The sequence below is a fragment of the Magallana gigas genome, chromosome 2 (genome assembly GCF_963853765.1).
Source record: "Magallana gigas chromosome 2, xbMagGiga1.1, whole genome shotgun sequence".
Classification (NCBI taxonomy): domain Eukaryota; kingdom Metazoa; phylum Mollusca; class Bivalvia; order Ostreida; family Ostreidae; genus Magallana; species Magallana gigas.
In genome coordinates, this window is record NC_088854.1 from 16,735,021 (window position 1) to 16,760,154 (window position 25,134).

The window sequence follows — 25,134 nt, forward strand, 5'->3', positions numbered from 1 at the left end:
GTCAAAGGTCAAATTCCTGCCCAATTTCGTGGTAAATCTATCGGATGTTATTTTAACTAAGGGCACACAACTCTCTACCCCTCCCCCCCCCCCAACTGTTCGACCCCCGTTTAACGATCGTTTTTTATAATAGAACTTTGGTATGTCTCTAAATTTTTACTTCATCGTTTTTAATTATCTATTGAAAATGCCTACAGCAAAGATAGCAAGTGGTAGATCTATGAGTTTACGTTTTTGATAGTACAGGAACAAACGATAACATTAATACGGGGATAAGCACGGAGTCTGATGCCTGTAGATGAAATTGCGAGGGAAAAATAGTTTAATTTGAAATTGCGTGTTTATGAGTACAGAAGAAAAAATTGAGAGGGAAACAGGTAATGAATTCTTTTTTAAAAAACAACGGTGTGTATAAATCTATTTAAAAAAAATTATTAGCATGATACCATGCCTATAAATTATTTGTAAACATACCAACGTTTCGCGCAGTAATATCAGACAATACTGCATATGCAATGTAAAATTTTTGTCAACAAACCCACGTTGAGAACAACTGGTGGCTGTCCATCTTCGACATAGTAAGGTAAGTTAGGTAACTAATTAATGTTTCATTTCTCATTGTATAAACGTTTGCCTCATTTTAGATTTTCGTGTTACAATAATGGTGATAACGTTTTCTTGATCGAGGAGCTGGTACATTCTTAATCCGAAATTCCTCTGACTCTAATCTCCGCTTGTATATTGTGACGTGCTGGGGAGACATGTCACAATATAAAAGCGGGGGTTAGAATCAGAGAAATCTCGGATAAGTACATACATTTTATTAAAGAATTTATATTGTTTGTGTTAGGCATTCATCGATAATTCTGAAATGTCAGTCTATAGTTATGAAAACTGTACAAGGCGAGGCGTATAGGATTTCTTTGAAGACTAAAATTTAGTACAATGGAATCGCATATATCGGAGGATAACGCTTCCTCTTTTTAAACCTTTAATATTTTGTGACACTATTGCAGATCTATTTGTTCATATGGTGATTTTATAATACTTTACGAACTGCACTGTATGATATTGGGTTCATTCATTTTGCTTACAAAAAATTACAATATTCAGCTTGGTTTTAAAATGACTCATGAATATGAATAATGCAAATGGATTTACTCTAAAAATATCTCAAATATAGCTTTTAAGAATCATACAAAATGCAATTGATTGGTTGATAAAATAAATATTCCAGATAGGCTATTACAAAGATATTTAATTGAACATTTGAAAAAAATAAACTAGTTTTATCCTTTTACCTACTGTATTTACTTGTATTTCAGAATTACGTTATCATTCCTCTATAATGAAAGCGACTAAAATTTCCGATGGAAATTTATCTACATCATAATTTATATGATAATTTTGATGACTGCATCTTTTTTTTTCTTAATTTTAAAATTTTCAAATCATGAATACTTGGACTATATACCGGTATATCTTTGATCTACCATGTTCATGGTTAATTGCAATTCCAAAAATACTTAATTATATACCTGACAATGATTATAGATAATAACCTAACATATATCTATTTGTTCTATATGTATATGTTCTTTCAGATGAATGTGAAGAAACTGATTAACATTAACTGACAAGAGGAGACAATGAGAGCCCAACATCATTCTTCATCTCTGGTGAAGGGGAGAGTTGCTAAATTTGGGCGCACAGCAACCTTCAAGCAAAACAAAGAAAAAGACGGATGCTATAAATGCGGTGTTGGCTTCCCAGTTCAGCACTTTTAAAGAAGGACAAACATTGCACGTTTGCAACCTCTAAATAGAAGCAGGGCATCTAAAATATGCTGGAATCCTCATCTTAATGGCCTTAACATCATTTTCAAGGTTAGTAAATACAACTAAATTTAATTACGATATTCCCCGGTTTCCCTGGTTTTCTTGTTTAAGTATAAACTAATTATACCTATGCTCGGAAGGAGAGGGGGTATATTGTTTTACCCTTGTGTGACTGTTTGTCTGTAACACAAATTTTGTCAAAGATATCTCAGCAACAATCGCAGATGCTTGAAATTTTATAACTCAGTCTTTGTTAAGGCATGCCATAAGATGGGATTCATTTTTCAAAATATTTGATGTCAACTTCCCGTTACATGTAATGTTAACTATGCTTTTTGTATACACATCAGTGCAGGGGTATCACTAGTGAGCATTGACTCAAAGATATCTTGTTGTCATATCTTTAATAATACAGTAAATATTCTTGTTCTAAATGCAATTATAAACTAAAGAATTTTGGAGAAAAAAATTAAACTTTCATTTACAGTTCAATCACTGTATTTTCCATTACTTGTATGTGATATATCGAAATAACCTTACAAATATTGATAATTCATATTGTGTGATCTTATATATCTCATCCTTTATTTGCAAAATACATGTATACTTTTGAAAATAAATTATTTAAGGTAAAACACACATAAATTCAAAATATTTTATAGATTAATTTTATTTTTAAATCCATGTTTTCTTTATTGGAGGTCAAGTTTATTGTAATGAAATATTGCTTGATAATATATCTATTATTATCATTATTCATTTTCATCAACACATCTTTCACTAGTGAATTGAAATTGTTGTTACAACAAATGGCACACTCCAGGATCACACGCTTTCCAAAAACACAATTACTTCATGCAGCTATAAAGAGATTCTTTGGAAGTCTGTGTTCTGTAAGGGGGGAATTTCTGTTGAAGATTCCATTAGTATTAAAATGAAAACTTAAAAGTTCAAAAGTCTTCAGTACTAGAGACCTGTGATTTGACAGTACAACATGGAGCAATTGTAAAGGACACATAATGTGTACATTATTGAATATCAATGTATAGTTATCTATAGATTACTTGGCTTTTACATTGTATTGTAATTCTCAACATTTGCATATATGTTTGATCTTTGTAAAAAATGTTTGGTGTACAATACAGTAAATAAATACATTTTTTCTTAGTTTGAAACATTTGTCAACAAAATGTATGAACTGCAATCTGAGAATCATTTAGAGGTCTACAATTCTCCACATATAAAATGACTTTGAAATCACCCTGTTACTGTTAAACTTGAGAATAAATTAAGAAAACTTCAAAATCTCTTTATTGATCACCTTTTTTACTACACATTGTCCAGATCTATTTTGTATTATTCTATAAAGCTGGTTTCTCAATGGCTATTGCTTCTCAGGTAAGCAAAGTGACACACAGATTACTTGATTGTGTAAAATACTGTAATCAAGTTATGGACAAATGTAACTTCTGTATTTTGGTGAAACATTATTGTAAAGAATAAAATACTGCAGTTTTAGAAGTTCAGTTTACTAAATTTTAATACTATAATATTCTTTCATTATTTTGATGTGAAAATGACTATTTTTAATAAATCGGCTTAATAAATGAAAATGTATTCCTGTAATTTCAGCTTGCATTTAAGTATCAACTGTTATACGAATGTACTTCACAAAATAAATGTTTTGATGTTTAAATTGCTTTTCTCATCTAATCTTTATTTAAGGCATGATCCAGACTAATCTGGTGCAGTAACTGAGTATTTCCACATTTACTACATGTATATACTTTAATTGGCGTATTAGAATAGTGTTTCTTGTTATCAAACTAATTCTTAAAAGAAAATAGTTATAACACTATGACATTGACAACTTGCAATCATGCTTCCGCCTATCAGTACTTTCAGTACTTTGATTTGCTATGTAAACAAAGCGTTTTTTTACATTTTGAACGTTGAAGTAAGAATATCAGTTTTAAACCTTAAACGAATGTGTTAAACGTTAGGAACTGTTTATATATGCTTAAGATAAATAAAAAGATAGACAAATAAGCTGGATAAAGATTGGTATATTGAACCTATGTAAACAAAAACATGGCACGAGCTTTGTTTACATGACAAAGAATGGTGAGCCCTGTATCTTGTTTATAACTTTACGAATGACTCTCATTTAATTTCATCATTAGAAATGCAATTCTAAAGCATTGTAAATAATAAAAACATAAAAATAAAATTTGACCAAAATCTTGACCATGCCCCTTTAACATTAATTTCAATGTAGCCATTAATAAAGAAAGGGGTCGAACTCTGACGTAGAAAAAATCTACCAGGTCGCTTCAAAAGCCTAATAAATCAATTAATATTTATAATATTAGCAATATGCATGTAGAAAAGTGAATGTCTGAGATACATTCATGCCGAAATTTAAGTTGATGGGTCTTAAAATAGCTGAGATATACGTCATTATTCTCTCGAAGTCGCCAGTTTATTTTTGCTCGGACAATTACCGGTCCAGGGCTCACGATGGGATTTTGCCTATGACAACAAAAGTATATCAACAAATGGAGAAGCATTCGCAGTAATCTTTTAAAATCTCACATCAAACGCAGGCTACTTACATACAAAAACTCCCCGATAAAATTTCTTAAATATCCTCCATACTGAACTTTTATTCTGCAACCACATTGACTGCTGACAGGGCCAGCCATTTTGTCGTTTTCGAGAAAGACTGATTCTGATTGGACCATCAGGAATATTAAACAATGAATTTGAGTTTATCATTAGCTATCACAATGGCCGGTGTAACGTAGAATAATGACCCCGGTAGAATAATGACCGGGGTCATTTTTCGACGTAGAATAATGCCCCCCCCCCCCCCCCCCGGTCATTTTTCTACGCAGAAAAATGCCCCCCCCCCCCGGTCATTAATCTACGTAGAAAAATGAAGAGTGTCATTTTACAAAAATGAACACACTCTACATGAAGAAAAGTGACCCCTGTACAATAATGACCCCCTTATAAATTAAAGTTTTTCAGTATCATTTTTTATTTTTTGTGAAATAGTCTTTACAATATTGTTTTTTAACTGTAGGTTACAGAAAGTAACAAAAATTATAATTCATATTCAAATTAACTTAAAGTGAAAGACGAGGTATATCTTAGAAAATAGAATTCCTTCTGTTATAACAAGATACTGACGTATTGTATAGGGGTATGGTTGTCATCTTCACGAATTACATTTACATGTATATATCTCATTATATAACGAGTGACAACACATTAAAATTATTTTGAGATACAGGACCCTATAAAACAAAATTCTGTTTTTGGCAATAAAAGAGTAGACTCGATATTGTTCATGAATTATACTTACCCTGATGATTTTCCCCTACTACACACTACTGGTAATGCAAGTGCATCACCCTGAATTATTGATGAAACCAAAATTATGAAAAGTTTACTCCACTGTTAGGCATTATAACCATGCTGAAGTTAGCAGCCACTTACAGCAGCCATTCAACAAGGAAAATCGTCAAAGTACTGAGAGTACTCGAACAGAAAATATATTTTACTTTTTCATCGGCATACTATTATTAACATCAAGATGATTAAAACATCAATAGTTTGTGGCAGCATTGACAACTTTGGAGGCAGTAAAGATCGTGTGATCTTTTGACCCCCTGAAAAGTTGGGGTTCAGTTCGTTCAGTTCAATTTTCATCTTTTAAAATTTGAATTAAAATAAATGTCGCCTTCCAGTATAAACTGGGGCCCAGTATGTATCGCCTACCTTGCTGCTTGTTGTTCTTGTTGTCTTAATTATTAGGAGTAATCAGAAACAAAGTGAGAATATTTTCTGCAGAAGTTATCTTTCTTAGCAGATGGACATTCCACCTTAAAAATCCCTTTCCCCCAGCTCGAAAATATATATATCATTCTTTGTTTGACAATTCATGACGAGAGAAGAGACGTGACAATTTGTGGCAATGTAAGTGTGTTTGTGTGTGTTTTCGCAACGGATGTGGAAAACTATTTACAGCGATTTCTTTACAAGTTCGGTGTTAATAACTTCAAAATCAACTGAACAGAGTGAAAATTCCAGTAATTTCAAAGTTAGATACCTTGTCGGGATACTGGATAACCAATTTTATTCTTGTTTACAGCGGGGGTCATTTTTTTACGGGGGTCATTTTTCTTCACGTTTTATATAAAGAAAAATGACCCCTGGGTCTTTTTTCTTCAATAAAATCCAATTATTTTACAGCAAGGGGGGGGGGGGCATTATTCTACGTTGAAAAATGACCCCCAGTCATTATTCTACGGGGGTCATTATTCTTCATTACACCGGCCTTGTCAGAAGTTGGTGTGACTGCAAATTAAAAGTTCAGTATGGAGAGTTTCTGAAAGTGAACACAATGGAGTGTTTGTAAAGCCACATCCCAACTGGAAAATATTCTTTAGTGTCAGCGGTTACTATATCTAAATATACTGTAAAAAAAAAAAAAAAATTATATAATTTCTACAAAGTGAAGAAAGTTGATAATTAATAGAAGAAAGTGTAAAATTGATAGGAATGTTTTTTTAATTACTGAAAAAGGGAACAGCTCCCGTTTAACGTAATTATTCCTTAATGCGTTCTGAAATGTAATTTATATTTCTTTGTAAATTTTCAGAATGTATGCAATGTCGATGCAATTGTTTAATTGCATTTTTTAATATTTATTGTATCCTTAAAAATTCATAACGCATACAGAGGCAAATTTTTTATAAATATATTTGTACCATAATTTTAAAAAAAAATCAATTCAGTTAAATTTTTAAACAATAACAAAACTACTTAACAAAACTTGTCAATTGATTCGTGTTGAGGGTTAGGTGAATATGGATAATTATTTCAGGGTTACATCGTCATTAAAACAAATTTTATAATTAAAACATGGGGACATGTTGCAAAATCCAAAACTTATGATAACAGAGAGTGATCAAGTACAATTAGCTTCATACTTACCCATATTTCTTTATGATTGACGTTCATTATTGTCAGCGTACATCCCAAATCCACCGCTTGGATATTAGATATATTTTTTTTTCTTGTATTAAAGTCTCCATATGTCGTGAGATAAAGAAAGGATGGACTCGACGGTTCAATTTGTAAAACTTTCGCATTGGTTCCTGCTGTTATTTATTTACGTAAATACATAATGTTTATAACACAGTACCATGCGGTTTTATAAGCGGTTTCATGTTAATATGTGGGAGTAGAGTGTGTAATGTGCGAAACTAGAAAGTAGTTTAGGTTTTCGGAAAGTAACACATTTAACTGCGTTTAATTGTGAATAATTAATAAAGCAAAATAACTTAATTGATAAATAATCAAAACAAAAGTATAATTATATGTAGTCCTATTAATATCAATATTAATAGGCGTTGACTGACTTTAGAAACACAGTTTTAAATTTACTTTGAAAACATGATTAGGCTATTCACATTTAAGTATCGTCAAAGTTATTGTATTCGGGGTAATTAAGTTTCATTGACACAATATCTGTGTTGACGATATTGACCCATCTCGGTAGATTAAAGCTGCGACGAGAAAAATATTTTGTCGACCAGAATATTCCTGGTCATATTCCGCAATCGAGATTGATAAAGGCATGCATTAAGAGGCATAAAAAGCATTGATATCGACGATACCTGATAATTTGTCAAGCCCAAAACGCAAGGTCATTTCGTAATGTTTAAGGTCACTTCTAGTTATTGGTTAAAAACTAATGGGAAAAGCCCACTCGCGGTGCCTGAACAACCGGTTAATTATACGGTTTATTTTAATTCTTAAACAAAAATAAATTGTACTTAAAAATTGCTAAATACATGTGCTACTTCTATAAGTAGTTAATAGCCGTTTTGACGTATTTTGACGAGTTACCAACATTGTGTCCACTTATTTCACTCTGGAAGAGAATTGTTCAGATAATATGAATCTTACGTTGAACGGTTTGGGGACAGATAAGAGGACATATCCTATAAAAAGGGTATAATTTTTATCAAAGTAAAAAGAACCTTCCGTAAAAACGCGCAGTTTCGCCACATTTATCTATTATTAGTTCAAGGTCAAGGTCGTGACACAGTCATATCAAATATTGATCATAACAGTTCTCAAGATCCTTAAAACTGTCTATATATTGATTATAAACCTACATTAAACTTTGAATCCTGTGTGAGGCCCAAGAATTGTTCAGGGGCCAGAGTATAAACAAATTCTAATGAATCAATAATAAGTCAAAATCCTTCCATATTAAGAAAAATTATATATAATATCATTTGAGTTTTTTTCCTTTGTAAATTAAAACAACACCACTCCCCCCCCCCCCTTTATTTGTCCCAACTAGGGCTACTCCTGAAGATTATGACAAATTTTAATCTACACAATCTGAAATGACTAAGTTACAGTTTTTCAAGCTAAATTATGTCTTAGAAGACGATTTTTCCTATAATCTTCCTATGTAAAAATTTGAACCCCCATTGTGGCCCCACCCTACCCCTGGGGATTATAATCTAATCTATCTAATGATTTTTCCACACAAGTTTTAGCCTTTCTGGTCAAATTGTTTATAAGAAGAAGTTTTTTGAAAAATACCAGCAAATTTTCAATGATTTTTTATTATCTCCTCTTTAAAAAGGGCGTGATCCAACTTGAATAATCTTAACCCAAGAATGTTATGTGCCAAGATTGGTTGAAATCGGCCCAGTGGTTTTGGTCGGACAGACCTTTTTAAAAATATATATATTTTCTTTAGAAGAGCTCTGTATAAAGAGATAAAAAAAATAATGATAAATCATATGGATTTTTCTTTTTTATTAATAGTTTCTTAGTTATAGCTTCTTCGCTAAACAAATCGTTTAAAAAAATTAAGGCAGATCTGATGGGAAATATGTTGACTTAGTTCGTAGATAAACAAATCATTTTTTCAAAAAAATCAAGGTAGATCTAATGGTTAATATGTTGACACCTCGCCTAATTAATCACTACCCTTATTTATATTAAAAAGTATCGTTAATGTTGTAACTTTCTCGTGTTTTACCTTGTCCTAAATTATATTTGTTTAAACTTGTCTATGTATGCTCTTAGGTCGTTTATAGTTATTTAAACGGCAAAATTGAAATAATATTGTGAAACATTATTATGAAGTTGTTCGATTGTGGGACTTAGTTATGCAATGCCATTGTTGAAGCTCATGTCGGAAAAAAAATCGGGGGAGCTTGTACTCTCCCCTCCTTTTGCCTACACTACATTGCGTTTCTATGTTGTTTTAAAACTTCACGGACATTGTGTTTTACATACACCAAGAAGGAAAATTAACTTTGATAAATGCGTTAATAAATGGTAAAAGATTAAGAATGACAGCAACAAATTTCTTTTTGAGGAATGAACACCACCTATTGTGTTTTGTATATTTGGTGTGTCATTTATCACATTCAGATAAATAGGTCAACTTAGCGTTCATGCTTGTTCTCGAGAAATCCATCAACACTTAATAACAAAATAACTGAATAATAAGAACGTCATCTGTTTACTACAACTATTGTCCTTGTAAGGTCAGCGATCTAATTTTTGGATGGTTTTATAAGAATTACATTTTTTTTTCTGTGTGCGTTGTTTTACACATTTGTGCATAAAGACCTTTGTTTGTGAATCCGCCGATAAGTTACAATCTAAATGGGTTTTTTTATTCTACATTTTTTTAAGTATGCGTTTACAATAATTATGAGAATAAATAGCATTTTTTATTCAATATTGTACATTTATTACTGTAGATTGCTAATTTAACTCAAGGAACTCATTTCCGCATGAAATCGTGCGAAGCACATTTCGTGGATTTTGAAAATCTCGCTCTCTTTCAGACATGTAAACTTTATCAAACTGTATTAAAATATTGGCGTTTGCAATTTAATATCCTTGCGATTTGATGCAACACGGTTAAATCGAGGAATTTAGTACTCGCGTAATATAATTTATAGAAAGAAATGTTGGACAATGCTTTTATTATAATTGTAAATTTTAGCACTTGTAAACGTTTATCTTACACGCAAGTGGTTTCTGTACAGCAGTACCTGAATATTTTACAACACAATCCACATGCAACTTCCTTTTTTATTTTTTTTTTATTTTACTACAACCAAAGGTAATACACATGTGATCATTTATGTTTGTCAATCCAATTTCATTTCTTGCAAAATATCTCAAAACTGTTAGGATAATTCAACATTAAAAATGTTTTTATCATATAAAGTATGATATAATTTCGCTTTTTATCTTGTTATAAACAAGAGGCCAATAAGCCTTCACGGTCACCTGAGTACCATAGCCCATGCACAAAATTGTTGAGTAGTCTCATAAATGCATTTAATTGAGTTTCATTGAGTAGAAGATTAAGAGCATTAAGAGAAAACCATGGAAAAGGTGGTGGGAGCAAGATTCTCTGATCAACTTCATATTTTGTGTGTAACAGTGTGCATCTATATGAATTAATTTGCCACAAAATTTTTTGATGTGGTCAGACTAAACTTGGTTCTGCAGCACTGTTACTAAAAATAGCATTTTGACCCTTTTAAGAATAAAATTTTGCATAATTCACCAAATTATTGTTAAGAATTCTGAGTATAGTTTAAATATAAATTCAAAAAGTCATTTAGAGTTAACACTAACAAGATACACCTGTGTATATCATTTTTTGAGAATTTCAAAATATTCTTTCTGTGAAGTGCAGATAGGTCACGAATCTGGCATGTTTCCAACTTTTTGTAAAATTGTAAAAATATACATTTTTTAAATGCTTAAAAGTCAGAAAGTGGCACTTTTAATTCACTAAATCTGTTTCTATTTATAAAAGGACATTTATCTTTACAATATATCAAAATTCTGTCTTTGGACTCTCAATAATATTGCAAATATATTGTCTTTAAGTTTGACATTTTTCTACTTTTCAAAACTCTCCAGAATCTGTAGTACTCAAGAACTATATGTAAAAAAATCTGTAGTTTAGCGTTACATTGTCACATGTATATTATGGGGAAATTTGTATATGTTAACACGGACTACTTACAATGGACCAACTAGACAAAAAATGCTCTAGGTCATTTATAAAGAATAACAGAAATCCTAAGAAGTGACAAATGTTTTCAAATGATTCATGCTGTCAAGAATTATATGTACATGTAGCAAAAAACAAAAAATATACTGTAATCTCTCAAATTCAAAAACTACCGTTTTCAAAGAATATACGGTTTTTTTATTACGTTATTTTTATCTACTCGTTATTATACAAAATTTCAGGACATGCACATATGCACTACACTATTTGCACTTTATTTACACGTTTTAACTTTTTTCTATTTTGTTTCTAGGTGAATAAGGGAATGTGTTTTTACGTTTACTTAGAAAGTTTACACCCATGCCATACTGAAAAGAATTTACATGATCGATATAAGTTGGGAATTAACGAAATGATTTAAACGTGGCTTACAATGTATATTGGGATAAGATTAAGTCAACTGCGTTACGCTAAGAAATTTTTGTGAAACAGCTATGACAAATCTTAGGAACTTCCTAAGTTATAACTTAGGCATATCTTAAGTTCTATCTTAGGAAACATGTTAGGAAATCTTTATGAAACGGGCCCCTGGTCTTCTTATGATGGGTTTTGATTAAATAACATCCCAAATAACAATCCCACAAGAACAAGTTATGATGTCTATATTAATATTTGGGATAACTTTTTTATAGTTTATGTTTATATTTATATGCGGTTTTCGCAGGTTGAGATCCCCGGGGTAAAGGATAACCTAACACCTCCTTTTTTCCTTTACAATTATATTTTAATTTAAAGAAAAGGTACAAACTTTAACTTTTTCCAAAAGGAGATAAAATGCTTATAGAGAGGTAAGGAGTAGAGCTCTTTATTAATTTCAGATGTACTTACTGTGTTACATTCTCAAGAACTAAAAAAACTGGCCCCCTCCCCGTCATTTCAAGATTCCATGAATATTATAACTAAGAAAAATTCTGATTCATGAAAAAATATGTAAAAAGAAAGATTGAAGAAATGAACTATAGCTTACATTATAAATTCTTCCATCGGGCGGATCAAAACTTGCAATTATACTGCGTAAAGGTATAGTTATATTTGATAAAAGTGATTTAATTATGATTTTAAAATTTAAATGCTAATCACATTGAAAAGGTGTGCAATTACTCACTTTTACAATTATTTGTTTGCTTAAGAAATTCAAACAGTCAAAATTAATGCTTAAAGGAGTCTAACCTTAACATCTGCAGGGTGGTTTATAGATGGCCAGTGAAATATACACGTACAGAAATGTGATGTCTATTGCAACAGACTCAAATGATAACGATGAAAAATTGCACGAGGCATCCCTAGTGAATTCTGAATTATTTCAACATAGAAGGAATAATCTCAATGTGACCAGGCTACGCTCAGGTCAAACCGGGTCCGTAGGACATCTGTCATTTTCAACATACCCCATTATAAATGAAATCTTTGTAAGAAATCAGTTCTCGTTTTTGTGGATTTTTTCGAGTAAAATATGATAATATGTGAATGAGATTATCTTGGAAAATTTCCCCTTCATCTATTTTAATTGCAATTCTATCACAGGTTTGTATATTTTGATTAAAAATCGTCCAAATGTACTTCTTAAATATATCGGGACAGAAAATAGCAGTTTATAGACTATATACAAGTCTCCATCAATATGTGATATAGTGAATAACACTAACAAGATGGGCCAATTTTTGTGCAATTAAAATCATTCAATATCATAATATATATTAACAACACTTACAGCATTTCTCAATACTTTGCCTGAACCTGAACTTGTATAGTTTTGTCAACATTCTGACTAGTTTACCTTCTCTACAGAAGAGCGCAACAGGGGAGACGATTCTAACAGTAGTAATGAAATGCAAATGTAATGAATAAGAATTCTTTGAGAAACAATGATAACAACTAATTTTTTTTTAATTACAAGCAAAATAAGGTGGGTTTTTTTCATGTTTATGCTCTTAAAATATTGTAATGACATACATCTTCCTGCCTGAAATATTTCAAGAAGGCCTCTTAACCCTACAGTTTAGCACAAAATTTAGAGCTCATAACAGAGTGTATGACGAACTACATAAAAGCAACACAGATACCCTTCTTATATGTTATCCCATAAATACTCACGTGCAAAATAGGTTTTATGTTTATGTTTTCATAGATAAACTAAAACAAGGTTGCCAGTATACTACTTATTACTTTACTATTAACATTTTAAAAAAAATTAAAAACTGTTTTTGTTTCGAATGATAAAAATACTTGCATAACTATTTTGATCATACAACCTCTTAATTATAAAATATTTAATGATTAATTACTAAATATGAACAAGCTAAGGATGATAACTCCATTATGAAGAAGCAAGGGAAGATAACTTTATTAACTATTATAATCCTCTTCCCTGAACTCTTTTCAAATGCTTGCACAATATCTTATCGATAACTTTGATGGACAGCTTCATTATTTTTCTAAACATATGAATTAACAAATTTTTTTCACTGAAATTCCTGAGCAGAATAAATTAATGAGACAAATACATACCCCCCCCCCTTCCCAGCCATAACCCTTGCCTTACATGCAGGTGAAATGAATTATGTTTAAAGATGACAGGATAATTTTCTACATATGCAGCTAGTTTTTATTCTGCGTTCTGTGTCTGTAAAGAAGATTTTTAAACATTATATGCAATAACACTATACGGCCATATCCCCCCCCCCACCCATGTGACCTGAACCCCTGACGCAGGGGCCATGAATTTTACAATTTAGGTAGAGGAGTCAGAGGACATTATAACCATCCACTCAGTTTTATTGAAATATATATGGGAGAAGAGAAGAAGATCTTCTAAGATTTAATACATTTTCACTATATGGCCAATGTGGCCCAGTCCTAGAGCCTGAACTCCTGACCCAGGGGCCATGAATTTCACAATTTTGGTAGAGGGCTTCATGAAGATCACAAAAATGCCTTCAGTTTTTGTCCTTACATGTGTGGGAGTAAAGAAGAAGATTTTTGAAAATTTGGCTTTGTTTGCATATTTGAATCCACCCCTTGCACCCCAGGGGTGGTAGATCCATGAATTTCAGAATGTTTATTCTTCTTACCATAGGGACGCTTCATACCAAAAATAGTAACAATTGGCTTTGTAGTTATTTAGAAGAAGACCAATTGCATTAGGTCACCTGAGTGACTCAGGTGACCTAAAAATAATGTCTTTTTTTAATGGAGAAGTGTTTTAAGAATTATATTTTTAGTTTTGTTTATATTTTTGTAGAGAAAATTCAAATGATTTTGCCGGACCGGTCAAAATTCATAACTTCAAACTGTCATTTTGATGAAATGTAAATAATTTTGTGAAATTATGTGCCTGTACATTTTATATAATACTAGTATGGGAAATGGGAGTTATTTATGCTCAAAATGTTCGAAAATAATGTTGCTATTTAAATCATGATTTGGTTTGATTTATGTTTGTTGAATCATTTTATAATAGAATAAAAAAAAACAACAAAAGTCAAAATTTCACTTAATATAATGTTAAGGAAAACATCTTAATTGTCTTATTTGAAACTTTTCCAAGTCCACCGATTTCATTAAAAGCGTAGCTATCTAAGTATGTGTGTAACATTGTGTTTCTAAAACACTATTTAAAATGGTATCGGAAATCGTTTTGTGGAAATAAATAAAATACTCGTGTCTTTTTATATTTTCTATGTAAACTACAAAACCTCGCGATTTTAAAAAACATGAAGTCAATTATGATATCTTATAAATCGTGACGTTATATATGAAATTATGGGTAGATGATGTTACGTCACTACGAAAATATTAATCCTAAAACAGTTTCTCAGATTTTTAAAGAAATTACCTGAATACTATAAAACTGAGTAAGATAAAAAATAAAATGTTAAGCATTTATTACTTTATATTTACATTTTCCAGTGTCTTTGCCTGTGATAACACTACGTATCGATTTTGTACTATATAACCCATAATACAAATGACGCCAAATTGAGGCGCGAGCGGGGTTTGTTTATTTAATCAAACGGTTGCTTAGAATTATATAAATATAAGTAATAAGGAATCATTCTTTGAATATTATGAGGTGATAATTTCGGTATGGGCGTGAATAAATCTATCACAAAGCCCTTTGGGCTTTATTGGATTTGATCACGCCCCGACTAAAATTATCACCTCATAATACTCAAAGAATGATTACCTATTCTTTATTTTAAATCATAAATTTTTGTTTGTATGTTTTGAGAAAGAAGAGACGCAGTAGAACATAAAAAATGTTTACTGACAAACGACGAAATTATGATTGATTACACTTGTTTTGAAAACATCAAATTTAGTAACTTTTGGAAGATTTCAGACTTATTTGATTTTTAATTTGCAAGCATAAAGTTTTACAAAAATTAAATTTAGTATGGCACACGCCTAGTGATTTTAAGACCTTTTAGAACAAATTTTGATTGGCTGATTACGTCTTTTTAAGATGTGTACACGTACGAGATTCGCATTCTTTATTTTTGCACTTAACGAACTACAATGAAAATCCCTCAGGTTTTTTGCTTAGTTGTCTTACTCTTTATAAGCGTCGAGGTTCTCGGGCAGAGGCAAAAAGGTTCTAGGAATTCGGGGAACAATGGAATTGGCAATGGACCCAATCAAGGTAATAGAAACTAGCTATATTTTACATTTCAAAACTTAAACTATACTTTTATGGTACATAAAGCTACTTCCGGAAAAAGATTAATTAAGAAGATAAGGTCGGCAGACGATGGGCCTATCGATCCGTAAAAACTCTAATTTGGAATTCATTGCAAAATAAACAAATGCCCTAGTTTCTAATTTTAGCTCATCTTAATGGGGATATTTGATGTAAAAACTCTAATTTGGAATTCATTGCAAAATAAACAAATGCCCTAGTTTCTAATTTTAGCTCATCTTAATGGGGATATTTGATGCTTCATTTTTTTTCTACACATTTGCCAGCTAACACTTTCAAGTACGATACTACGTGCCTTAAAATTATCATAAGGACGTTGTAACTCGCCAAGTTCCTAATCAAATTTTTCAACTAAGTTAACGGGGTAACAGACAACAAACAAGCAGTCCAAGTATATTGAGAACTTCTGTGAACCAAAGCCCCATTGTTTATCAGATCCAAATCTCGACATGATCTGTATAATTGATATGTCCTAAAATTAAACCTCTTCAATTTTTTCTTCAATCGGAATGACGGACATCGTAGAGGTAAAAATGTATATTTTCTCAGCCGTTTAAAAACTATCTTAAAAATATTATATTCTTTATCTATGTATCTATGTTCATCTTGTTCATTTTAAGATTTAGAATCAAAACACCACTCCTGCAAGGATATGAGGTTAATGAAGAAGAATGTTATGTTTTCTTTTGATTTTAAAAGATATTATCCTTACTTAACCAAGAGTAGAATACAATAAACAGGAAATTATAACTTATATAAGGTTATTTTTAATGCATTTAAATAATACTCAATTTTTTTTTATGAAACAGAGAATGGAGGTGGTAGAAAATCCGGTTGGAGGCACTCGGATCGACATGCAGGTATGTGATGCGCTAACTGTGGTTAGTTAAATAAAAAAAATTAAACAAGTACAAAAAAATCCCAAAGTATGACATGCATGGGCATTACTAGTGCGCAATACCTCAGAGATATCTTGTATCTATTTTCTTTAAGCAGAACATAGTGGAGAAAGAAGACACAGGAATCGCGGAAGGAAACACTCAAAACATGGTATGTTACACGTAAACATGAGGCTCATTCACCCCTGCGAATGTTATTGTCATTTAAATTTTAGACCACGTGGTTTTATTTGACCCTTTCAGTTTCGCAGTAAAAATCGTACCTCGTGTTTATAGCCTATTTTAGAGAATCTAGGTACTTGTAGTCAAATATAAAATCTAGAGTTTAATTGATTTTAAACTTTATCTCCATTAAATGGTGGATAAAATGTGTTCTAGAAATAAATGTGACAATGCAAAAAATAGTTTTTTTTTCTGCTGTTGCGACAATTAACATGCATAGTAGAGATCCCTCCTAAGGATTAATTTTCGATCCGCGCCTGACCTAGTAATAACATCAATAGTGAAACAGACTGTACTATTTTATGCACGAACGATAACTCTGTTCTGAATATCATCGTTTAAATTAAAAAACCGCTAGATGGTGAAATAAGATATACATCTTAAAGATGTTGATGTTTTAACATAAATCAAAGTAGAATATGATATGAAAATCGACCAGCACTTACGTATTTTGAGAATATTATCCGAACACTTATACTTCCGCTCGAAATTTCACAGGAACTGAACAAATCTCGGTGAAGTCTCGTGAACTTTCATTCGAGCACCTCTGGATTTATTACATACTTAGCAACTATAAAGAAAACATTCCGAACACATTCGCAGGGGTGTCATTGGTCTTGACGGGTCACCTGAGTACTATATCACGTAAATGGACTTGTCAGAAAGTCTCATGTTTGCATTTTATACGCCTCATTTTGGAGTCTCCTCTGACGGTTAACGCCACTTTTATTATTTAATATTTGCAAACACAAATTCATAAAACAGGGGAGAGTTGGAGAAATTAATTTTGAATTATCTATACTCTAGCGCCAGACGCCAACAATTGTAAATTTGATAAAGGAGACTTTAAGTGGTCACTTGTCAATGTGTAAAATGAAGCTTTGTATCCGAGAATGTTGTTAATGTTGATAGGTTTAGCGCATAATTTGTGATTTATTTCTTATCAAGGTACATGTACTTGTATTGTGAATTCAAAGAAACGATGTAGATATTAATTATTTAAATTTGTGGGGTCAACTTTAGTGGGTTGTGGTTTTTTTATTTATTTGAGGATTCAATTTCGTGGATGCTTAGGTTTTCGGCTTTAGTAAGAAAACTAGCACTTTTAAAATTTGTTTTTGTTGAGGATGTAAATTCGTTGGGGAGGGCTACCCACGAATATTAAACCATCACAATTTCTAATGATTCCACAGTATCAGGGATTCTGTGAACAAGTTACAAAATCACACTATAAGACGAGGTTACTTTTGACACAGTGCATCGACGGTGAAAGTACAGAAGAAATGTTTAAAACTTCTATGACGCCACCCATTGTTTTTAATCAGCGTTTATTTTCACTATTAAATCAGCAGTTGTTGGATATATAAATATCCAACCGATGGGCAGTTGGATAATTTTAATATCCAACCGCCCATCAATTGGATATTCAAATAACCAACAGTGCATAAAACAAATAAAAATGACAAAGTGTTGAAACGTGTATTTCCAACGTAAATGCAAATTTATAACACAGAATCATGACATGTACATTCGATAAGCCACGAATGAAATTTCAGCAGAAATATCTCCTTTTCTTAATTTTGATAGATTTAATAACATAAACCACCTCCATAAACACTTTTAGACTTCCTCTTTGAACCTTGAACCATATCACGCCATTTCATTAATTTTAACAATATAGGGAATATTGTCTCACAATGACTTTATAAGAATACTATAAAAAAAATTTAACAAATCATCGTCTGATAATTTACGTCAAAATTCTGATTTTTCCTTTCTCCTTGCAAGTCTAAGATATTTTAAGAATAGATACATTTTCACTATAGCCATATTGGCCCGATTAATTAAGAGCCGAAACCACTGACCCGGGGACCATTACGTTCCCAATTGTAGAAGAAGCAATATCCTGTATTCAGTATATCTGGATACAGAGAGTAATAATTTCTATAGGATCTATGTCATTAATACATTTTCATGGCTTATGCTTTTAGTCTTTTTTTAAATTTAAATGGGAGTAGAAAAGATTTTCTTACATTAAATACAAGCTCAGTATACATACATGTATACAATATTTGTCTACATTCGCCCTGCCTTAGAATCTGAACCTCTGGCCCAGAGCCCATGAATTTCACATTAATTTTCTACGCAATATCCATGTATTATTTTTCCCTTATGTGTAGGAATAGAGAAGATTTTTGAAAGTTCAACCTTTTTTGCATATATGGCCTCGCCCATTAGGCCCCGGGGTGTTTCAAACTATTAATTGTAATAAATGGCATTGTAGTTTTCAAGTACTTGTTAATTAAAAATGAAATTTGTAAAAGGACTACGCACAAAGACGTCCGAAAAGTCACCTGAGTGACTCGAGTGACCAAAAAATTAAATTATTTCCCTTTTATTTGGTAGAAGTAGAACATTTGCATAAGCAGAACAGAATTGTAATCAACATTTAGTTTTCTTGATTGCTAATGGAACGCGATGTTATGTGCTTAGTGTGAGGTTACCCAAAACCACGTAGTATGGATTTTAAAAAAAAAAACTTGTAATAAAAAAATACAAAGTTACGAATTCTTGTCGACTAAAAGGTATATGTGGCATAGTTGGAGTAAAATTGTTGACTTGAATTTGAGTACAAATATACATTCTGCTCCTTATAATTAGACGTTTCACAAACTCAAGGCCCATAAATCATTTTCTATCTTTGGTTATTTGTCTCTAACCTTTGCTACACGTCTGATGAACATTAATGTAAACAACCATTTATAACGCCACTGCGCATGAGTGCGAGAAAGCATTGAAAACACGACGGATAAACAGTTTGTTTACAAATTAGAATAACGTTTTTCATGCCTTAAATTGGATCAATCTTACATCCGACAATACTCGATACCTTATAATTCCGATGTTCATTAATGAAAAACGATATGAATTTTTCATTTTGTATAATAAAGATAAAACACGATTATCGACACGGTAAACGGAGTAAATACCCCCTCCCTGGGGAATGCATGTACTGAGAGTGTTAACTTAACGTCTACCCCGCTTTCTTTCTCGTAGTCGTCTTTGTTGTTGATGGACCGAGATGTATGTCACGTGACCCATTTAAGATGGGGTTATTCAAACATTTACTATTTTTACTGGCACGTAAAAAAATAAAATATATTTTTTTTCTAGTATCTTTGTTATGCGATTGACTTATACAGCTAATTTATGTGAATGTCCTATCTTTAAATAAAGAAATGAAGCAAAAAATCAGATCTAATTATTGTTATTCACTAAATATACGCTTTATATCCCTTTAAAATTACTCAAAATCCGAAACTTAAATGTGAAATGTTAAATGTAAACGCTTCCCTTTTCTAAACATTCCAATAATACAAATTGGCTTGTTTGGTTTTGTGTTTTTTTTTGTTCGGTTTTGAATTTTTTTTTGGTATTTTTTTTTTACCCTGAAGAATGTATTTATTTACTTTGAACTTTTCTAACCTTCTGCTGGTTTGAATAGGCAAAAGTCTCTACATTAATGAGATAATTGGTTTGTGTGGAAAATTATATGATACTGTAGAGCCAAATTAAATCGGACCATGCAGCTTTAATACATATTTATACATGAACAGTGTGAGGCCGGCGTGTTGACGATCCAAACGGCTTACTAGTAATGTGTTAAACACCCAAACAACTTGGTAAGTCATGTATATATCTCTCTTTTATTTTAGACCATGTGACCACTCCGGAACCAGTTTTAACCGAGAAAGACATGGTTCAATTTCTTTGTAATCAGTGTAAGCAGAAAGAACCAAATAATGCAAACTGCCAAAATCTATGCAAAGGTATTTGCGTTTTTTAATTAATAATACTTAATTGCAAACGTTATACAATGACCCCTTGTATGTAAGAGGGCGTTTATTTTATTTTTTTCATTATTTCAGTCTTTCTCTTTTTGTTTTATTTTTAAAATACTTACTTCAGTTTTCTTTCCATAGCTTCAACCACCACCGATGTTAATAAAACAATTGCCGGGCAACTAGGAAACCCGTTTTGTAGCTTTTGTGAATACTATCGAAGCTACCCAAGTTATTATCAAATGTGCAGAAATCGGATGTGTGCAGCAGGAAAGAAATGAAAAAAAATCATTTTTATACTACAAAAGTTTATCGTTTTTATTGATGCTTGCATTTTGGAAATCCCTTTTTGTAATTTTTTAGGCGGAAGCGCCTATTGCAATTGCTTTCATGACCTTATACGTCATAGGTCAAATTCCTGCCCTTTTTCATGGTAAACTATCGGATGTTATTTAAACTAAGGGCACACAACTCTATACCCCCCCCCCCCCCCACTGTTCGACCCCCGTTTAAACATCGTTTCTGATAATAGAACTGTGGTATGTCTCTAAATTTTTACTTCATCGTATTTAATTATCCATTGAAAATGCCTATAGCAAAGATAACAAGTGGTAGATTTACTTTTTTGATAGTACAGGAACGAACGATAACTCTTGCGATGGTATGCGACATAAACGAAGGATAAGCACGGAGTCTGATGCCTGTAGATGAAATTCCGAGGGAAAAAATAGTTCAATTTGAAATTGCGTGTTTATGAGTACAGAACGAAAAATTGATAAGGAATCAGGTAATGAATGCTTTTTTAAAAAAAACAAGGGTGTCTATAAATCTATTTAAAAAAGATTATTTGAATGATACAATGCCTATAAATTATTTATAAACATACCAACGTTTCGCGTAGTAATCTCAGACAATACTGCATTACGTTATGCAGTGTAAAAGTTTTGTCAACAAACCCACGTTGAGAACAACTGGTGACTGTCCATCTTCGACATACGTAAGGTAAGTTAGGTAATTAATGTGTTATTGCTCATTGTATAAACGTTTGCCTCATCATTTTAGATTTTCATGTTACAATAAGCTTGATCGAGGAGCTGGTGCATTCTTAATCCGAAATTCCTCTGACTCTAATTCCCGCTTATATATTAATGTGACATGCGGAGGAGACATGTCACAATTTAAAAGCGGGAATTAGAATCAGAGAAATCTCAGATAACTACATAAATTTTATGAAAGAATTTATTTTGTTTGTGTTAGGCATTCATCGATAATTCTGATGAATTCTTTTGTTATGAATACTGTACAAGGCGAGGCCTACAGGCTCCGATTTCACAAAACAAACTTAAGTCAAATCTCAGACTTAAGTCTGAGTTTTTTTCTCAAATTTGAGAAAACTCAAATATTTGCGTTTCACAAAAAAATCTTAGTCGTGTTTTTTACTCAATTTGAGAAAAAACTTAAGTTACCTCCATAGCAGACTTAAGTCAAATCTCAAATATAAATATGTCATTAACATCATTAATACAGTATTATATTGTCTGTAATGTTTATTTCTTAGATCTATTCCACTCAATAATCAGCGTATATGCAATATTTTATGCAGGTTTAATAAATATTTTTTTCATTAAAAAATTATAATAATGACGGAGTTATCTCCCTTGACAAAAATGTAAACAAAGGGAACTAATTCATTTGTTTGTGTTAAATGGAATAATTGTGCAGTGATTCTACTTTCTAATGATTTTAAGGTAACCATAATGTATTTAATGTGATCTTTTGTTTGCTATATAATATGTAAGATCATATAGATATGTCATCTATACTTAGCATAACAAAGTGTACATTACATGACTGATTAACATTTTATGACAATTGTTAATTTAATCCGATTTTCCTCTGTTGAAAACAAAAGCAGACGATTGTTTTTATTAAGAATAAATTAAAAGAAACAGGGAAAGTTATAAGGGGCCACTTGTGACAATGAAAATTCTTGACTCAGCTAAGTAAAAAATTCATCTCAGCTGAGAAATGACTAAGTTTGATTTGTGAAATGCAATTTGAGAAAAATCTCAGCTGAGTAAATTCTCAGGATTTGAGATTAAACTTAGGTAAAAACTTAAGTTTTTTTTGTGAAATCGGAGCCTGGATATCTTTAAAGATTAAAATTTAGCACAATGGAATCCCATATAAAGGAAGATAACATTTCCTTTTTTTAAACCTTTAATATTTTGTGACATCTTTGCAGATCTATATGTTCATATGGTGATTTTATAATTTGTTACGAACAGCACTGTATGATATAGGGTTTATTCATTTTGCTTACAAAAAATTACAATATTCAGCTTGGTTTAAAAATGACTCATGGATAATGCAAATGAATTTTCTCTAAAATATCTCAAATATAGCTTTTAAGTATCATACAAGATACAATTCATTGGTTGATATAATACTGATATTAATACATAATATGAATATTCCAGATAGGCTATTGATTGCAAATTATTTAATTGAACATTTAAAAAAAATTAATATGATTTATCCTTTTACCTACTGTATTTACTTGTATCTCAGAATTACCTTATCATTACTCTATAATGAAAGTGACTGAAATTTCCTATGGAAATTTCTCTACGTCATAATTTATATGATAATTTTGATGACTGCATCTTTTTTTTTTAAATTTTAAAATTTCCAATTCATGAGAACTTGGACTATATACCAGTATATCTTTGATCTACCATGTTCATGATTAATTGCAATTCCAAAAAGACTCAATTATATACCTGACAATGATTATAGATAATAACCTAACATATATCTTTTTGTTCTATATGTATATGTTCTTTCAGATGAATGTCAAGAAACTGATTAACATTAACTGACAAGAGGAGACAATGAGAGCTCAGCATCATTCTTCATCTCTGGTGAAGGGGAGAGTTGCTAAATTTGGGTGCACATCTAAATTCAAGCAAAACAAAGAAAAAGACGGATGCTATAAAAATGCGGTGTTTGCTTCCCAGTTCAGCACTTTTAAAGAGGGACAAACATTGCACGTTTGCAACTTCTAAATGGAAGCAGGGCATCTGAAATATGCTGGAATCCTCATCTTAGTGGCCTTAACGCCATTTTCAAGGTTAGTACATACAACTAAATTTAAATACGATATTTCCCGTGGTTTTCTTGTTTAAGTATGAACTAATTATACCCATGCTTGGAAGGAGATGGGGTATATTGTTTTACCCTTGAGTGTCTGTTTGTCTATAACACAAATTTTGTCAAAGATATCTCAGCAACAATCGCAGATGCTTGAAATTTTAACTCAGTCTTTGTTAAGGTAGGCCATTCGGTAAGATTGATTTTTCAAAATATTTGATGTCAACTTCCCATTACATGTAATGTTAACTATGCTTTTTGTATACTTATCAGAGCAGGGTTATCACTAGTGAGCATTGACTCACAGATATCTTGTTGTCATATCTTTAATAATATAGTAAATATTCTTGTACTAAATGCAATTAAAAACTGAAGAATTTCGGAGAAACAAAATTAAACTTTCATTTACAGTTCAATCACTATATTTTCCATTTGTTGTATGTAATATACCAAAATAACCTTACAACTATTGATAATTCATATTGTGTGATCTTCTTATATATCTCATCCTTTATTTGCAAAATACATGTATACTTTTGAAAATAAATTATTTAAGGTAAAACACATATAAATTCAAAATATTTTATAGATTAATTTTTTTAAATCCATGTTTTCTTTATTGGAGGTCAAGTATATTGTAATGAAATATTGCTTGATAACATATCCATTATTCATTTTTCATCAACACATTTTAGAATATCCTGCTGAAAAAGACAGTTTTCATTGGTATAATGGATGCAAGACAACACTAGTGAATTGAAATTGTTGTTACCACAAATGGCACACTCCATGATAACACGCTTTCCAAAAACACCATTACGGCATGCAGCCATAAAGGGATTCTTTGAAAGTCTATGTTCTGTAATGGTGGAAGATTCCATTAGTATTAAAATAAAAACTTAAAAGTTAAAAGTTCAAATGTCTTCAATACTAGAGACCTGTGATTTGACAGTACAACATGGAGCAATTGTAAAGGACACATAATTTGTACATTATTGAATATCAATATATAGTTATCCATAAATTACTGGGCTTTTACATTGTATTGTAATTCTCAACATTTGCATATATGTTTGATCTTTGTAAAATATGTTTGGTATACAGTACAGTAAGTAAATACATTCTTTCTAAGTTTTAAACATTTGTCAACAAAATATATGAAATGCAATCTGAGGATCAATTAGAGGTCTGCAATTCTCCACATATAAAATGACTTTGAAATCATCCTGTTACTGTTAAACTTGAGAATATATTAAGAAAACATCAAAATCTCTTTATTGAATACCTTTTTTACAACACATTGTCCAGATATTTTGTGTATTATTCTATGAAG

The 25,134-nt window shown here is 31.4% G+C and overlaps 1 protein-coding gene and 1 long non-coding RNA gene across 5 annotated transcripts; both read left to right on the forward strand.

The window, feature by feature from the left end:
- The first annotated feature begins 485 nt into the window (after positions 1 to 485).
- LOC105326233 (uncharacterized) lies at positions 486 to 25,074 on the forward strand. 3 transcript variants are annotated; one of them, XR_010710823.1, is made up of 3 exons: positions 486 to 583; positions 23,498 to 23,781; positions 24,497 to 25,074. It is a non-coding gene; the product is annotated as an uncharacterized lncRNA (long non-coding RNA). The 3 variants fall into 3 exon arrangements; XR_010710824.1 differs by lacking the exon at positions 486 to 583 and adding an exon at positions 21,016 to 21,650 and having other exon boundaries at positions 23,669 to 23,781; XR_010710822.1 differs by lacking the exon at positions 486 to 583 and having other exon boundaries at positions 23,292 to 23,781.
- LOC105333538 (uncharacterized) lies at positions 15,310 to 21,004 on the forward strand. Of its 2 annotated transcripts, none has more exons than XM_034446528.2 (5): positions 15,310 to 15,628; positions 16,495 to 16,545; positions 16,679 to 16,735; positions 20,523 to 20,636; positions 20,790 to 21,004. In XM_034446528.2, the coding sequence occupies exons 1-5, from the start codon at positions 15,505 to 15,507 to the stop codon at positions 20,927 to 20,929; spliced, it is 486 nt and encodes a 161-aa protein (XP_034302419.2). In that variant the 5' UTR covers positions 15,310 to 15,504; the 3' UTR covers positions 20,930 to 21,004. The 2 variants fall into 2 exon arrangements, with proteins under 2 accessions (XP_034302419.2, XP_034302420.2); XM_034446529.2 differs by having other exon boundaries at positions 15,349 to 15,628; positions 16,682 to 16,735.
- Positions 25,075 to 25,134: the final 60 nt, after the last annotated feature.

Excerpts from the sequence above, each read along its gene's own strand:
- LOC105333538 (XM_034446528.2), top strand. The coding sequence starts at position 15,505 with ATGAAAATCCCTCAGGTTTTTTGCTTAGTTGTCTTACTCTTTATAAGC. Across the intron at positions 15,629-16,494 it reads TGGCAATGGACCCAATCAAG|AGAATGGAGGTGGTAGAAAA; the intron begins GTAATAGAAACT and ends TTTATGAAACAG. Across the intron at positions 16,546-16,678 it reads GCACTCGGATCGACATGCAG|CAGAACATAGTGGAGAAAGA; the intron begins GTATGTGATGCG and ends ATTTTCTTTAAG.